The sequence below is a fragment of the Melospiza georgiana genome, chromosome 4, assembly GCF_028018845.1.
Source record: "Melospiza georgiana isolate bMelGeo1 chromosome 4, bMelGeo1.pri, whole genome shotgun sequence".
NCBI classification, from domain to species: Eukaryota; Metazoa; Chordata; class Aves; order Passeriformes; family Passerellidae; genus Melospiza; species Melospiza georgiana.
In genome coordinates this window covers 21,206,717-21,224,549 of record NC_080433.1, presented here as the reverse complement: position 1 = coordinate 21,224,549, position 17,833 = coordinate 21,206,717, and the positions used below count along the sequence as shown (strand labels likewise).

Here is a 17,833-nt window from a genome sequence, read left to right as displayed (position 1 = left end):
GCACACCTTTGGAAATAACCCCTCTGTAGCCTTGTCACTGATGCTACGGGCGCAGCAATCATACAAATTATCTGCCCAAAGTGTTTTCCCGACGGCACGGTCGGGTGAAGATTTTGTTTCCGGGGACGCCGGGTCTCTTCACGCTCCAAAGTTAAGCCCCAAGTCCCAAACCGCCGGTCCGAACCCCACGGTGCATTTTTAGGCGTTCGCAGCTGTCACCGCGGCCAAGCGCTTCCCCCCCGCACTCCCACCGCCCTTGTCGGCAGGGCCCTGCCGCAGGTGCCGGAGGGGGCGGGAGCGGCTCCATCCAGCCGGGCGGGCGGGCCCCGCCTGCGGGCCGCCCCCAGCGCCCGCCCCGCCGCAGCTGCCCGGCCTTCCCCGGCCTCAGCCCCGCTTGCCCGCTCCCTCCGCGGCGCCATGTGGGTCTCGGCTCACCCTGCGCTGCTCCTGCTGCTCATGGGGGTCCTGCGCCATGGCAGAGCCTCAGGTGAGGGCGGTGTGGGCCGGAGCGGGGGGCGCGTGGGGCTGTGGCCGCCATTAAGCGGCCGGAGGAGCCCGGCTCGTACCGGGAACCGCGGGGCTGTGCCCGGGCTTGTGTCCAGCGGCGAGAGCTTGCCGCCTGCCACTGCGGAGCCTTTTGGGGTGTCCCCGGTGCTGGCCGCTGTCCGGAGGGCGACCTGCCGCTGTCCGGAGGGATGAGCAGGAGCGCGGAGCAAAGCTGCCCGCGGCGCTGTAGAAGCGATTCGTGTTTATCTTCATCTTTCATGCGGACAAGGAGAACCGCCCTTTTCCCCCCTTTCCCTCCCTATTCACTTTTTTTTTTTTTTTAATACCTTAATTGCTGTGGGTGCCATAATTTTAATTGTTTCATGGATAATTCGGAATCATTTCAGGCGCGTCGTTGCGGGGATGCGGTACAGCAGATGCGGCTGGTGTAGGGCTGGATTCCCCGAACAGAAACAAGGTGGCATTCGCTACCTATGGACATGAGCTTACATGACAAAGGAACCATGCTTAAAAGGAGATTTGGTTTTGTTTGCTTGGTTTTTTCCCCCCTGACCGGGTACAGGTGTGCATAGGTTCCCACCACCCCAGTGGATGGTGGGTTGAAAACACTGTCGCTGTAAAACTAGGGAAAGGAGCAAAAGCTAGAATTTGCAGCTTGATTCCTAAACTTTTTGTCTGTACTCATGTAATCTGGCTTTATTTGGCACGCGCTTTTTTTGTAATTTCCCTACGTTCCTGCATGTGACTAAAATAGGAGTCCAGAGTTAAATGTGCTATAATAAGTATAGTTTGGGAAGATTTACAGTCACTTTTTTTTTTTTCTGGTTAAATTCTTATCTGTTTAAATAAAGGAAAAAATAAACAGTTTCCTCTCAGAGATAATTCAGAGATAAGCAATCAGTCCTTTGTATCAGGGCTGATGTAAGCCTCCTCCTCTTAGGTTTGCTTTATTTTTATACTTGCTTCTAACCACAGACTCATAGAATGGTTTGGGACCCTAAAGCTCATTTTATTTCAACCCCCCTGCCATGGTCTAGAGGACACCTTCCACTAGACCAGGTTGCTCAGTGCCCCACCCAACGTGGCCTTGAATGAATGAAGCTTAATTGTCCCAAAGGAGACTCTTGGGATAATTTGAAGGGCTGCAGGACAGCATTTGGAACCAGTTCCAGGTGTGGGAGGCTTCTCTCTGCCCAAGTCTCATGCCCAAGATCCTAATGGAGAGCCAAGTAATCACTGTTTCTTGCAGGACCTAAAAGCTTTGGCTGGGCACCTGATGGCCACAAGCAGGTGTGAGAATGAAAGCTCTGCTTTTAGACCTTGATGTCCTTGAGATAACTTAAAGGATGCTAACTAGCAGTTTGTCTCCTGGACTTGATGAAAATGGGTCATGTGTTGAGTAATTTTTTTACAATATGTAAAAAGGTAAAGCAACTATGAGACTAAGCAAACTGCTTTGCCTTGAAGGAACCTGTTGCTGTTTTTCCTTGCAAGATTGAGGGTGGAGGGGGAAAGTATTTCCCTCGTGAAAATCTAATAAGCTGTGTAATTTGTGTACCAGAGTCTAGCTGATCATTAGGGCCTTTAAACAAGGCCACTTGCTTAATGGTTCACTGATTTGAAATTGTCTTGTGCTTATTCAGTTGTGGACACCCAGTTTGCAGGGATGGGCTCTGCTAACTCCTAATCCTTGAAGATCCTGCTTCATTTTGAAAGTGCTGATTAGTAAAATCTTTGCATGATGGCCTGTGTTACCTCTCTGGTTTTCTGATGGGCTGCAGCCCGTCAAACTTGGTCTTTGTGCAGAAGTGTTTCATACGTTGTGTTTGTTGCCTTCCAGGGAGCTCTGCCTTCCTGAGGAGGAGTTCAACTGGCTGTGTTTGCTACATCCCAAGGGGGCTCTCTTTAGTTTTGGAAAAACTAAAGTGAGTTTATACTGTAATCAGGACTGAGCGGTGCTTTTGTAAAGGGAGCTTATCTGGGTGAAACTTGTTTGTGCCAGCTGTTTAGTCTATGCAGAGGTGATGCTTTAGAATTTCACACAAAACTCTTCCCTCACTATTGAGGCTGTAAAGACCTCTAGCCTGGTGAGCAGAATAGTCCTCTGGGATGGGAATTGTGCAGATGGTGACAAGCCACATTCTGTGGTGTCATCTGCTTTAAGCATCAAGCTGTTCTAAGCATGAGTCTCAGTACACACAGAGTCAAAGTTCAGAAGCTTTCAGAAGTGTTCCTGCTTCTTTTGGGAGCTGGGTAGGTGCTGTATTTTTTGGGGGGTTCAGTAGTGTGGGAAGACAGACCCTGTAGCCAGACTCCTGTGATCTGGTTCTGCATGGCCTTACAGGTCTGATAGGATATGGCTCCAGGCTTTATTCTGTTAAGTAACTGTATGCTAATGTTTTTCTTACTCAAACTGGTTGTTGGTCTGAGCTTGCACTTCATCTTCATTAAATGTCTTCATGTGACTACTTGTTGTTGTACTCCCTGCACTGGAAGGTTCTCCTTAGCTCCTGGAGTTTGCTTACATCAGGTTGTTTGGCATATCCACTGCAAGGTGCTCAGCACCCAGTAGAAATGTGTTTTCTCTGCCTGCACAGAACCTCTCTGAGGGAAGCAGAGTGTTTGAGCACAGCTCTGCAGGTGAAGACTGTTCTGTATAGGCAGCTGGGGCATTTCTTCAGTTGTGTTTCTTACTGGAAATTGGACTGCTAGGTCTAATCAAGAACCCTGTGTGGTTAACTGCTCCGTGGTGGTGTGGAGTGACACTTGGCTATGGGAGCTGGAAATGTGGTTTACTCAAAGCACCAGAGCAGCCAAGAGCTTGGCACTGAATCAGCACAATGGAAACAGTTAAAACTGGGTGTAGCCTGTTGGGGAAACTGTGTGTCACAGGGAAGGGATAACAAGTGCCAAGGCTCTGGAATTGTTTTGTCTTGTTTTGAGTTAGGAATAAGGACTTTTGATCTCAGAAGAGTTTCAGGAGGTTCTATTTCTTTGCTGTCTTTACTGGCTTTGCCCTTCATGTGAGAGAGGAGGTAGTGTGAGGTGACAGAGTGGGCTGTTTGCTCTGTTCACCAGTGCTGTGTGCAGGACTAACTGTGCTCCAGTTCTGGTGCTCTTTATGGAGTAATACACGCTCAGTGCTCCATCTCTGCTCTGCTGCTGCTCGGTTTCAGCAATGCTGACTTCCTTTCACCATCTGTGCAGTTGATAAGCTCTGTAATAGTTTGGGTTCCTCTCGTGTATCTAACCCAAAGTTACTCTGATGTGCAGTGACTGTTACATTCCTTCCTACAGGGCAAGGAAGAGAGCATAGCCTGACATTAGAGTGCTTCCACACCTTCACTGTTGGAAGCAATACAAAAGTTGGGATGCCTGGATTTTTGCTCCCGTCTCTGTTTCTGACTTGCTGGATCAACTCTCTCACTTGTGAGATGGTGTTAAATGTGCTGCTGGTCCTGCAGACCTGCCTGGTGGGCCATCTCAGCTCAAGCTTGCCCAAAGGAGAAGGCTGCACACTGTGACCAACACTACGTGGTCACTGAGGTCTTTGTGTCCAAAGGATGTTTGACAAGACTGAGCTCTCTGTGCTCAGGGAGTCTAATGCCTGTCTGGTATTAGAACCAGAGAACTGGTGATAGCAATAGGCCTGGTGAATTGTGAGTTGATTAATTTAATCAATTAATCTTGCTCACCACCTTCCCTTTCTGTCTCAGTGCACCAGTAGTGACAAATGACAGAGATGAAGGCTGGAAGGGTGCTGTGGTGTGTAGCTGTGGAGCAATTGCTCTTCCAAAAACTTCTTAGAAGGTTCTGTTGCTCTGCAGTGTTCATCCTCTTTTAGGCCTGGCTGGAAGTGTGGCTCAAGGAGCCTGTGAACAGCAAGCCTGACAAGACTTGTCTGATGGGTGTAGATGTTCTTCACCCTGAGTCTCTGCTCTTTGCCCAGACTTTGGGATAACGTGTGTCACATGTGCTGTTCTTGGAGCAGTTATGCAAACAGAAAGCAATATAGAGCACCATACCTTAATTCACCACGCTAATTAAACTTGAGAGAGTGCCTCTGACATTTAGAGTCTCATGATCACGCTGAAGTAGTGGCTGTGTGTCCTGCTGACGAATCTGTCCCTATTTATGCAGTGGCCCCTGGGTATGGGTGCCGAGTGGAGGTGAGAAACAAGGCGGAGCAATGCAGCTTTTTCCCCTTGAGGTAGATCACACTGAGAATGTCTATGGTCTCAGCTTTTTTCTCAAAGAACAAAAGTGTGAATGTCTTGTGGTTCAGGAAGCTCTGCTAAAGTTTTTAAAGATCAAAGAAAAATATTCTTTGTGAATTGTAAGCATTCACTGTAAATTTCTGAATGTATCAATATATAGTCTGTGCCTTCTGAATGCTTTTCTTTAGCATTCATATTGCTACTTGCATTTGTGATAGAACTTGAGCTAGTGAGGAAGGATCAGAGGATTTCTGAATGCTGCTCAAGTGACTCTGAAGAATCAGAAACTGAAGGATGCACAAAGTTTTTTTTGCAGCTTTAATTTTACATTACTGTGTGAAAAATTGATGTAGGAGCTTCTACCTTAACACAAATTGCAGATGATGGAGGAGAAAAATGGAGCATCTTTCTTTCCTCACAAGTGTTTTATGAACCCCCATATTTTAGCTGAGGTTTTATTGGTGATGCAGTACTGGTATTAATTGAATTTTGGGAGTGAGCATGTAGGGGTTGAAGTTCCTTCCCTCAGTGTGTATGGAGTGGAGGAGGCATAACAGCTCCCCTCTGTTAACATATCAGGAGGCCAAAAACCTGGCCAATCATGCCAGTTCTTGGCAGAAGAGAGAAAAGTAACAGGAAAGCAGTCAGAGGGTGCTGAGTATAGTTTCAGGTAAGTAAACTGTCACCCTCCCTGTGGAATGGGAGCCCCTCAGTGTCACCAGCAAGTGTCCCTTGGATGGTGCTGCTGGTGACTCTGTGTTAGGGAACTCGGCAGTACCAACCCTTTCCACCAGAGGCAACTTCATTGAGGAAGTGTTGTGTTCAGGCTTGATAAGTTTGGGGTCTGTTTGGGTACAGAGGCAGGCAGAGGAATTCAGGGAAAAGCCTGGAAGGCATTGTGCAGCCTGGCTGCAGCCACCAACCAAAGAGCATCTTGCGGCTTCGGTGTGGCTGCTTTGCTTTCCTCCCTTGGCATCCCCTGTCCCTGCAGCACGGGGAGAAGCCAGGCTTGCTTGCAGGACTTGAATGACAAGCCAAAGCTGATTCTCAAAGATCTTGTATCCTAGTTCATGTGGTTCTCTTTAAATTAAAATGACAGTTGATCATGGGGTTATGCTCATTGAAAGAAGAAATGGTCTGGGTTGTGTCTAGGAAAAATTAGTCAGATGTTTTGGTCTAGAGATGGGGATGCAGCAGTCCTGATGATTAAAAACTGGCAGTGAAAAATGTGGAATAGCTGAAAGTGGGTAAACATATGTACGTAAACTACAGATTTGACTCTGTCTTCTGGAACTTGACTTCAATTCCCATGGTTTGTAGGAATTCACCTGAAAAGTCTGATGGATATTGTGCAAGTTGGCTGGCTGCTACAAACATACCTGCCTGTATTTGCCAAAGATCAGGCAGTCCTCAGTATCTTCTCTTACTGACTTTTTGGAGTGTAGCTGGCTGGTTGGCTGAGCTGTATCAAATCCTTACTCCTGGCAGGAAGCTCTGTCCCTGTGCTTGGGTGAGTGCCAGGCTGCAGGGCAGGTACCCTGGCTGTGTCTATGTCTGCAGGTACAGCTCTGTGTGCAGCAGTCTCTGAAAGCTTGGTACAGCTCACAGGATGAGAGCAGCACAAAGCAACATCCTGCTTTGCTCCCAGCTGATTAATACTGGGCTGCTGGAAACTTCCAGGCTTCCCTGGTAATTGCTTCCCTCTGGACCAAAAAAACCCCCTGTATCTTCCTTTTTTTTTGTAATGCAGGTCTTCTTGAGCTCTCCTTGGGAAAATTCAGAAATGTGCTACTTAACCAGACCAATCCAGTGGAGGCTGTAATCAGGAACATCGCCAGCAATGTGACTGTGGTTATTTTTCAAGTGCATGCCCAGCAGAGTGATGTGGTGATATCCTTTGATAAGGTAAGAGTGTCACTTCTGTTAAGTGCTGCCTGTCTTTCAACAAACACTTGGCTCTGGTACATGTAGGACTAATGGACTGAAGCTGTATAAATAATGTCTTTTACCTGCTTGGCTTTTAGGCAGTGTTACTGTAGTTTCAGAAATCCTTTCTCATTCTTATATGTCATAGCTGCTATTTTGAAAGACTGAATGCCAAAGCAATGTCAGAGCTGGCTTGAAAATGTTTCAAGGCTCTTTATTTGGTGGCAGTGGTGCTTTTTGTCATGTGGCTCTACTGACTGTTGTCCATCAGCTTGTCACATTAAAACCAGATCTGTGTGTTTGCCAGATGCTCCATACATGATCAGTTTGGGATGTTTAGTTGTCTGCTGTTCCCATGGCTTGGATTTAACCACTGCAGATATAATGTGTCGTTATCCCAGCTCCTTGTCCTGAATCTAATCCTCCTTTGGTAACTCATGGAGAAATTCCTCTACATTACTCCAGTGAAAGCTGCTACTTCTAGCAGTAGAAACATGCCTGCTGCTGTACCCTGCATCCCAGTAATGATGGGACAAAATGAGTCAGTAAAATACTGATTTTTGTTGTGGTGGTGCTGGGAGGCTCTCACTGGTATTTGAATACAACACGGACTAAGCTGAAGGTGGTAGATGGAGATCTGAAAGCTGCAATCCAGTTCCCCTCTCTCCAGCAGCATCTTTGAAATCAGAATACACTGAGTGCCAAGAAGTAGCCTGGGAAGCTTAGAAGATGTAGACCTGTAACACAAGTCACCCAGCTCAGCCATCCTTGTCCTGGTGAAACAGGCAGGATTACAGGGCTGAGACATTACTGTTAGACCTGTTCAGTCTTTGCTTGCCATGGGCAGAATCCTCTGCTGCCAGTTCAGATCCTCTTTGCATTCATGGGCCTTACCAGGCCCAGGGCAGAGATGCATAAATGCAGCTGTACTGCTTTTAGGGCTGGCCTGCCTCTAGAAATATGAAATTGAGCCAGATCTTAGTCTGCCAGGTCCAATGTGCATCCTTGCAGCATTGCCTTGGGTAACTGTGGCTGCCTTGGCCAAAGGCACTTTCCATGCTGAAAATGTGGCTGCAGGTCAACTGGCTGTTCCAGCTGTGAGATTGTGACACTGTCATTGCTGCTTATCTTTCCCTAAGAGCTCTGGTTATGGAAGGGATGGTGGTGCTGGGGATTGGGTCAGTAGTAGGCCTGGCCCCAAAAACACCTGGCATTGCTAGTGTTAAGGCAGCTGTCATACAGTCATGTCCATTCTGGTGGAGATAGGAAGGTGCTTCTGTATGCTGGTTGCCAGAACACTTCCTTGCTGCCATCTCACAACATTTTGTGAGGGATACTCCAGTTCTTTTACATTTGTACTAGTCAATCCATTGCCAGATCTACTAGCTGGATTTTGCTGCAACTTGCTTGTGATTATCAGCTCTTTAATAGTCCCACACTTGTCACTTGGGTTTTTGAGCTTGAGCCAGGCAGTGTGTGGTGTCAGCTCCCTTTTTTCACCAGCTAGGGATGCCATCCAGAGGGACCTTGAGAGGTTGAGAGGTGGGCAGACCTCAAATAGTTCAGCAAGGCCCTACATGTGGAGCTGGACAGTTACAAGCACAAATACATTTTGGGCAGAGCCTGATCTGTTGTAACCGGCACAGATGTATGTGCCTGGCAGGTTTGTGGCAGGAATAGCCTCCTGTGATGTTATCAAATACAGGAATGTTATCAAACTGTGATAGGAATCATCTGAAGAAGAACTGTTTGTTTCTGTCACTCGTTTCTGCGCAGACCCCGTCGGTGAACAGCTCGGGAGTCGGGGTGGACAGAGGGCTGGTGTCCGTCCTGCGGCCGGAGCAGACGGTGTGCACGTGGTACCTGCGCGCCCTGGCTGCCGGCCAGGTGCTCAGCACCGCCATCTCCATCCCCTACATGGAGAGAGGTACGTGCTCAGGCCGTGCCAGCTCTGCCCAGGCAAGGCATCTGGGCAATGAAGTGCTGGCCTTTCAGTCCTACATGGTGGAAATCTGATGGAGATAGCAGAAATTCTTTTGAAAAGGTTTTTATTGTCACTGCTGAATTGTGAGTTGTGTATTGGAGGTACTCTGTGGTCTTGCCATGACTTAAGCCTTAGAATAGAAAACTGCTGTGCATGGGATTATGGAATCACAGATCTGTTTGGATTGGAAGGGGACCATAAAGCCCATCCAGTTCCACCCTCCTCTGCCATGGGCAGGGACACCTTCCTCTAACCCAGGTTGCTCAGGGCCCCATCCAGCCTGGCCTTGGACATCTCTGGGCACCCTGTGCCAGGGCCTCACCACCCTCACAGGGAAGAGTTTCTTCCTCATATTGATGCCTTGAGAGGCTGAACCTGGAACAGTGACTAGACAGAGCTAAAGGAATAAAGTAGGTATTTATTGAAAGGCCTTAATAGATAGACCTTGGGCAGTACAAGACCCTGGCCAGACCTACACCCAAGATGGACCCAAAATGGTCACAAAATGGATGACTGGTCACGAGGTCTCACACTTCTATAAGTTTTGGTCCATTTGCATATTGGAATTAATTGTCCAATTATAGCTTGAGGTTATGAAGTCCCATCCTCCTTGTTGCTCTTTTCAGTTCTCCATTGTTGATACTTTCTAGAAACTTGTAATGGTTGTCCTTGGTCTCAGGTTGGAAAGGGATTGTTTTGTCTACCTACCCTGCAAAGAGAACTTACTGACACCTAATATGAAGCTCAGAGCTACACACCTAGGCAGCAGAGAATCTGAAAAATATGAAAGCTGAAACCCAACCCATCAATATCCAATCTAAATCTACCTTCCTTCAGCTTAAAGCCATTACCCCTTGTCCTGTCGTCCCCAGGCCCTTGTAAAAATTCCCTCTCCAGCTTTCTTGTAGGCCCCCTTCAGGTATAGGAAGGCTGCTGGAAGGTTCTCCCCAAAGCCTTTCCAGGTTGAACAACCCCTACTCTGAACCCTGATCATAGGAGAGGTGCTCCATCTCTCTGGTCATCTTCATATTCCTCCTTTGGACTAACTCCAGCAGGTCCACATCCTTCCTGTGTTGGGGTGGGGTCCTGCCAGAGCAGACTGGAGGGGCAGGTCCCCCTGCCCACTCCTCTTTGCATGCAGGATGTTGGTGTCTGTCTGGGCTGTGAGCACACATTGCTGGGTCATGTCAAGCTTCTCATCAGCCAACACTCCCAAGTGCTTCTCCTCAGGGCTGCCCTCAATCCCTTCCCCACCCAGCCTGTGTTTGTGCTTGGCATTGCCCTGAGCCATGTCTGCAGGACCTGGCAGGAGCTTGTATCCTTCCATTCCAACACTCCAGTCCCTGGAGTCACCCATGTGTGACTCCACTGTCACAGGCTGCAGTGAAACCCTTTTGCTGCCTGCAGGGCCAGAACCTGATGATTTTCTGTGCTCTGCGAGTGGATTGTGCCTGCAAGCGTTTAACTGCAGTTATGTTTTCTGTGTTCTAGATCCTATTCCTGGGGGCTGCAATCTAGAATTTGACTTGGAAGTGGATCCAAATATTTACCTGGACTACACGTTGGTTGATATACACATCAAGTTTGCCCCTGCAAACTTGGGATATACCAGGTGTGTGGAGAATTTTAGTGCACTGAGCAAGGCCTTCTGTCCAGTGTTGACCAAAAGGTTAAAATAAGACCCTGCTGTAACAGCTGAACCATCCAGCTGCTGGCAGGATTCTTGTTTGCTGCAACAAATGTAAATGGGGAAAAGGAGGAGGGGAAGAGGTACTGCATGAGGGAGATAAAGGTTGAGAGTTACATCTTGTGGGGGAGGTTATGCAACTCCAGAAATGTAAGCAGTCAGTAAATACTGGATCTTTCCATTCCCTGTAACAGCTTAATTTGTTTGGGAAGCAATTGTATGTTACAGCCAGTTTTGATTCTTTCCTAGTACTAAAGCATGATAATGATCCAGAGTTTTGTTTAACTTGAGACTTCAAGTTAAAAGGTGTTATTTCCTGAATGGTGCCTGGTGTCACAAGTGATAGGTAGGGAATGGAGAAGACTCTTCAGAACTGCATGGAAAGACAAACAGTAGTGCTGTGGTCTTTGGCTGTTGTGGCCTCCTGGAATTCTCGTTATGGCAATTCATAGGACACCTCTGTAAGTGTAAAGGCAGGTACCAGCACAGCCACCACCTGTGCCAGGGTGCTTCTGTGTGATGCTGCTGTGCCCTGTGCTCACAAATACAGTCCAGCTCTGAGTTAGCTGCTGGTGTGCACCTCTGAAGAGTAGAGGCACACCCTGGGGACAGGTAACTGCTGAAAACTGATGTTGAGGTGTGGGGCCTTGTGGCTGGTGTGTTTTTCCTTGCAGAGGAGCAAGCCCCCCCTCCTGTGACTCGGGGACTGGGCAGAGCTCCCGCTGGCGGCTGCGCTACGATGTGTACCAGTACTTCCTGCCCGAGAGCGACCTGGCCGAGATGGCGCTCATGAGCCACATACGGAAAATGTCCGGGGTGCGCAGCGTCAGAGCCAACGGCATCAAGGTGAGCCCCTAGCACTGGGTGCCAGCCACATGGCAGTGGGGCTCTCTTGTTTTCTCCTCCCCTGTGCTTCTCTTCCTGCAAGCTCCCTGGCCCTGCTGGGGAGTGGAATGGCAGCCTTCCCTGCCTCGGAGGCCAGACCTGGGTAAGTAGGCTGGTAGGGAACCTGAACTGTGCCCTCAGGCAGGGAGGAGCAAAACAGGAGCGGGAGAATCTTCTCCCCTGACAGAAAACAGTAGTGCTGGAGGGAAGGGTTCCATCCTGTGAGCCTTTAACACAGATATTTACTTTTCCAGATGCTTACGCTGACAGCTGATGACAAGACTGATGTCTACTTCTCCTCACTTCCTGGGCAAGGTGTGATCTACAATGTCATCGTGTGGGATCCTCTTTGGAACACTTCTGCTGCATACATACCTGTGCATACATATGCCTGCAGTTTTACTGACCTGGTAGATAACTGCTCTTCCCTCAGTAAGTTGGGAATTGTATGTCCTTGCCAACTCCTCTGCAGCTTCTTGTGCTCCAACATGCCAAATGTGCTTTAAGATTCTTTTTCCAACGTGTGCAGGAGATATTTGTTTTGCACTGTGTATATTTTGTTACTTTAGTGAAATCTCCTTCTTGATGAGGGAGAAAGTCTAGAATGATGAAGTAAGACTAAAGAGAACCATCAGCAATTAAATCTTTAACTTAATGGAGGTTTAATATGTGGCTTGCAAATGTAACTCTGAACTCTGCAGTGCCACCCCAGCTTTGTCCATTTCAACTGGATACATAATTTCAAATAATTTGTGGGACTATAGATGCTGGATGTGAAGCTGAGCTAATAAAACACAGACTAGATTAGCCTCCAGCCAGATTTTTCTAACTGTGCTGGTGCTAACAGGGATCCTGCAGATATTTTGAAAGGAGGCAGTCATCTAAAGTAAGAGTGAAGATAATGTCAGCAGTAGTGGAGTGACTACCAAGTCATGCTGCTTTGTACAAAGCTATATAATGATGGAATTTGTGCAGACACTGCAAAGCTGCCACTCCCATTATGAATACAGAAGGGACACAAGTAATTGGTAGAATTTGGTTCATAAAGTAAGATTTGTTCTCCTTATTTTCTTTTATACTGTAACACAAGTCACTGTCAAACTCCATGTTGTCCTATGACAACGTGAGACGAGTTATCTAGGCTAAAGTTCTGTAATTCAGAGCACATGGAAAATATAGTTTACTTTTGCAAATAGCTTAAATATAGGTAAGAAATTCAACAGAAGATGGAGGTGAGCTATAATGGGATGCTGATGATAATTTTTGTTGCATGACAAATGTATGAGAGGGGGACAAATGGTGAAGGCTGCAGTGATTCAGCCTACAGCTGCTGCCTGGGTCACTAATCCCTTAGCATTGATTTTTACAGATGACTGGATGTCCCTTTTTTAAACCTGAGCAGACACTTTTCTGGCAAATTCATATGTGAACTATAAATAAGTTACATCTACTTACAGAAAATTTTCTTGAATAAGGAGGAAGCACTTGATTTCTTAATCAGTCTGGGACTATTTCAATGTTCTGTTGGAGATCTCACCAAGCCAACTGTTAGTTCAAGCATTGCAGATCTGACAGAGTGGCAGCTCTCAAGTTGTCAGTGAAGTTTGTGACAGCAACCTGACCATATTTTAATCTCTTTGTTGGGACTACTAGTTGGAATGCTCTACTAAACCTACCCTTCTTCTTGTAGGTAAACTCTCTACCAAAGTATTCTTCACTGCTTTTGCTGTTCTTGGTCTTTTCACCTGCTTTTTTGGACACAGATTCTGGAAAACAGGTACTGAATATTTAATAAATCTTGTTGAAACTTCATAAATGTTACTCTGTGTAACTTAGAATGATGATATTATTACCAAGATTCACTTGATAGTGATGCTGTGCCAGTTAGGCCTACTGCTTTGCTTTTATGGACTCTGAGCCTTTAAGCTCAGAGCAGGAAGTTTTTGGGATGCAAAGAATAGAAACCTAGAACTAGGGTGCATGATGGGCAATAGAACTATAAATATTTAATTTTAGACTATCTGTAGTGCTTGATGACACCCCTGTTGAGAACAAAATGTTGTCTGGCTCTCCTTTTGTGAGCTGCTATGTTCCTTGTTGTGATATGAAGATGTCTGAAGATCCACTGATGGGGGCTTGGTATGAAGCTTGCTAAATATTTTTTCCTTCTTCTCTAGACCTATTCTTCATGGGCTTCATTGTTGCAGCATTTGTGTTCTTTGTGTTCATTACCAGGGTAACTGGCCTTAGCTATGATGGTGAGTAAATGTGTCAGGATATCCTGTGCTCTTCCCAAACTCTTGTTGGGAACCCTTCAAGTACAATCTCAGTTGTGCTGTTGGCCAGCCACAGGAAGGGCAGCAGGGTGATGCCTGGGTGCTTGAGCTCTGATTGCCATAATAGCTGAAAATGCAATGGAGTAAGTGTTCATTCCAGCATCACAGTGATGCAGAATTAATAGCTGGATTTAATTTCAGTATCTAACCAAGGAAGATGAGAGGTGTTTGGAAACTGTGGGAATTTGCAACATACTTTCTTCCTACTTTCACAATGCATGGACCTGTGTTTCAGATCAAATGTAGGTTTCATCTGTAAAGTGGAAGTAGGTTGTCTGCACCCAGCTTGTCAGACCAGACAGAATTAGTTCTTTCTGTCTGTGCCACCTCATAGAATTCCTTTTTTTGATACATGTGCAGTAGCTTGTAGCCACCTGAACTCCCTGGGAGCTCAGGGAACTGATGTGCACTGTGCCAAGGCCTCCATTCCTGCCCCCATCCAACCCTTTCAGCAGCACATCCCCAGCTGCAGGCTGGCATCTAAGAGAACTGCATGAAGCACATTCTGGTACTTTTTTTATGTCATGCAGACTCACTGAAAAAAGCCAAACATGCATGTAAATAAAGCTGCTGAATATGTTCCTGCAGGAACTGAAGTTTCCAGAGTGCTGGAATTTTCTTTTCTCTCTTTCAGTGCGTCTTATTTTGACGGCAGTGGCTGGAATCATTGGAGGCCTGCTCTTGGTTGTGAGCTGGTGGAGATTTGGCTCTGTCCTGCTCAGCATGTTTGTAATTGGACTTGTGTTGGGATTTCTCTTCTCCTCAACGCTCTTCTTTACCCCCCTAGGTAAGCAGTGTAATCCTCTTGGTGAGTGCTGTGTTCCTGCAGGGCTGCAGAGTGAATGGCACTCTCGGGTTTATCTTACTGGGATGTTTAATGTTCCCTTTCCAGTTCTAGGAGGAATAGAGATGCACATGAAAGCTTCTTTCAGCTGTGCTGTAATTAAAAGTACTGGGGGAAAAGGGAACTGATTGTTTTGCAGAGAACTTGGTGACTCTTCCTACTTAAACTGTGTGCCATGTCTGTGACACCAGCTCTGCTCCAGGCATGCATTTGCTCTCTTGTTCTCTGTCCAGAACAAATCCCAGTAGAAAATCTACAGTCTAATTTGAAGGCTTCAGGCATAAAGGCCTTAGACAAATTGCTTAAAAGCCAGTAAGCCTGCTGAGCTGGAGCCCCTCTGGGACATCAGGGCATCAGCTATTGTAATTTTCAGTCTCAGAACTTCTCCTTTTGAGGTCCGTTGGTGGGACAGTTTTTTGTTCTCCAGTCATCTATGTTTGACTCAAGCCATGATTCTCTGGTAATCCATGCAGTCCCTGGTTACTCTTCATTGAAGTGGAACAGTGACTGAGCTGGAGGTCAGCTTATCCCCTCTAGTGAACCCACAGGCCTTAGAAGGCAGGGGGAGCAAAGAAGGGTTTGAGTGATTTAATTTTCCTAAAGCCCAGAAGAATTTGTTGCCTGGTGGTGTGGTGATGGCTACATTTGCACCATACTCTGGAGCCTGACGCAGATTTTTAGTTTGGAACCCACAGAGGCAACAAAACAGCTTTTTATTGGGCATCAATACTCTGGTGCTTTTAATTCTTACAAGGTGAGGAATATGTACCTTGTTAAAAATTGTTCCATGGACAAGATCTGTGCTCAACTAGGACAGTTTTTCTGTTCTTGATTAACTGTTCCAATACATCTTAAACAGTCAGGATTTGAGCTCAAAAGCTGGGTTTTCAACAATGTACTCCAGGTATTTCTGAATGTACAGAATTTTGCGGGGGAAAAAGCTGACCCCCAAACATTTGTGAAAAAGGAAATTTTTTCCTCACTGCTGAATGTGGTGTCTTGGCAGGAGATTACAGGGTCTTCCGTGATGATGTGGTGTTCTGGGTGACCTTTACCTGTGTAGCCTTGATGATTCCAGTGCTTTTTGTTGGCTGCCCAAGAATTGTAAGTAACTCTGCTGTCACCTCAAAAGGAGGGAGGGAGAAGGGGGATCAGACTTCTTAATGCAAAATGTTGTCCCATGGAATATATACAGAAAACTTAGCACAGCTTTATGAAGCTCTGCACAGGGCCAGTTGCAGGCCCTGTTTAGCCCCACTTGTGCTAATGGTCCAGAAGCAAAGGAATGACTTATTTTGCACACAGCATCCACTAAATCCACCAGCATTTAGTTGACTTCTGCTATCTTATCAGCTTGGCTGGATAACAGGTGTGTGCAGCTGATTTATCACAGAAGAACTGATAAAAACTACAAAATACTTGTCCAGAGCAGCTGTGGCTGCCTCATCCCAGGCAGTGTTCAAGGCCAGGTTGGACAGGGCTTGGAGCAGCCTGGGGCAGTGGAAGGTGTCCCTGCCCATGACATAGAGTTGGAACTGGATAGGCTCTCAGGTCCTTTTCAATCCAGGCCATTCCATGATTCTATGCTTGTACTGTCTTAGGGAGGTGGGGAAATAAAGAGTGTTCATCAGTCTCCTAAAGCTGTGGTTTTTCTCCCTGTCTAGCTGAACATCTTGGCCTCTGGAATAGTGGGCTCTTACACAGTGGTCCTGGCCATTGCTTGTTACGTCTACACAAGCCTTGCTTACATCACCTTAGACCTGCTCAGAAGGGTCCTCAACAATTACTTCAGCAGAGCTTACACCAATGTGCCTTTTCAAAGGAATGGTGAGTCCTCTGAGACTTTATTATCCTTAAAGGAGGAATCACTGTCTCTTTGGTTCTGTTGTAAACAGAGTGAGGGCAGGAAGGGGATGGAAGGGGAGAACACAGTACAGTGTGAGATTTAACATCCACATGAGAAATTTTAGTCCTTCAAAAGCAGTACTGAGTGGACTTGAAGGCAGGAACCTTCCTGCAAGTGTTGTGACAAAGGCCCTTGTGAAAGGTGCTGCTCAGACCTGTGCTGGCAGCTTGCTGAGGAGTGTGCAGAGTGGGCAGGCAAAGGCCTAATACAGTGGAGAGACTCTTCCCAACTCTGTGTGTCCTGGCCTCTGCATGGAGTCACTCTGGGCATCTGAGAGTGTGGGGATGATACTTGATTCCTATCTGTCACAAAGCTAGTTCAGTGTTTGTGCTTGGGAAAGCAAGGAATGTTCTGCTTTGCTACAGGAATCTGTTTCTGCTTTTCCAGACTTCATCATCCTGTCAGTGTGGGCAATGCTGGCCCTCAGCGGGGTCACTGTGCAGCTCCGCCGGGAGAGGAGTGAGGTGCCCTTCCCACCACATCCCTATCTCACCTGGAAGAGGGAAAGGGAGCGTAGAAGCACCAATGTCTTAGACCCCAGCCATCATATCCCTCCCCTGAGAGAGAGGATCCACAACAAGCTGCTGCATATCAAAGAGTTCTTCCAGAAAGACCAGCCAGCTGGGGAGAGAACTCCACTGCTTCTGTAACTTGCCAAATAACTGATGGGAATGGAGAGGGGGAACTGGGAATGGTGAGATGATTACCAGTAACCAGCCAGTGGTGCAGGGTTTACCACTGCTAATTTGTCCTGCTGAATAAGAGATTGCTGCTTGGCAGAGCAGTTCACTGTCCAGTACACTACATGCTGTTTGTGACTCCTCTGTGGCACACTCTGCCTGCTGCAACCTGCTTGTGTCCAGCTGCAGAATCCTGTACTTGTAGCCAAGGACAGGCATTGATCCTGTGGGGTCTACTTTGCTGTTTGGGTACGTGGAATATCAAACAGGCCTTGGAAAGCAACCTGCTGATATTTCCACATGCAAGGAACAGTCTGCTGAGGCAGTGCCCCACTCGCTCCCAAGGGTGGGCAGGCTGTCCAGCCGTGAGGGGAGGGACAGGGACTGGACATGCAAGGAGTTCTTCCAGCAGGAACTGAGCATCTCCTTCCAACAGGTACAAAACGTGTGGCTGCAGACACGCACGTTTCCAAGAAGTGTTACTGAACCTTGCAAGCTGTACTGAGAGACTTGAATTGAAACTGCACTGAGTTAACTGTTGTATGTGTGCACTGTGGGGCTTGGGAATGGGGACTGATCTGAGACAAGAAGACTTTCTCCTTTGCTTTTGGCTGGTTTTGTAGCAAGTCGGTCATCTGGTCTCTGTGCAGAGATGGCTGCTAAGAGAACACAAGAGGTTTGTCTCCCTATTTGCTTTCTGAACAGCCTGTGTCTTGTTTCTGCTCTGGTATAGTATCTTTTTGGATGGTGCTGTCATGAAAGAAAAAAGGAAATAAGCTCCTTGTAGCCAATTGTGATTTTTTCCCCTGGAATTGGCTGAAACACTAATTATTTATTTTTAATCATCTTTTAACTTTGCCT

The 17,833-nt window shown here is 46.9% G+C and overlaps 1 protein-coding gene across 1 annotated transcript; it reads left to right on the top strand.

Annotated features, from left to right (window-relative positions):
- The first annotated feature begins 406 nt into the window (after positions 1 to 406).
- TM7SF3 (transmembrane 7 superfamily member 3) lies at positions 407 to 17,264 on the top strand. Its single transcript, XM_058022426.1, has 12 exons — positions 407 to 487; positions 6,475 to 6,629; positions 8,427 to 8,577; positions 10,126 to 10,246; positions 10,996 to 11,167; positions 11,461 to 11,638; positions 12,897 to 12,983; positions 13,384 to 13,464; positions 14,177 to 14,329; positions 15,393 to 15,490; positions 16,051 to 16,213; positions 16,680 to 17,264. The coding sequence occupies exons 1-12, from the start codon at positions 418 to 420 to the stop codon at positions 16,940 to 16,942; spliced, it is 1,692 nt and encodes a 563-aa protein (XP_057878409.1). The 5' UTR covers positions 407 to 417; the 3' UTR covers positions 16,943 to 17,264.
- The last annotated feature ends 569 nt before the right edge of the window (positions 17,265 to 17,833 follow it).

Coding starts and splice junctions, on each gene's coding strand:
- TM7SF3 (XM_058022426.1), top strand. CDS start 418: ATGTGGGTCTCGGCTCACCCTGCGCTGCTCCTGCTGCTCATGGGGGTC. Junction 6,630..8,426: donor TGGTGATATCCTTTGATAAG/GTAAGAGTGTCA, acceptor GTTTCTGCGCAG/ACCCCGTCGGTGAACAGCTC. Junction 16,214..16,679: donor TGTGCCTTTTCAAAGGAATG/GTGAGTCCTCTG, acceptor CTGCTTTTCCAG/ACTTCATCATCCTGTCAGTG.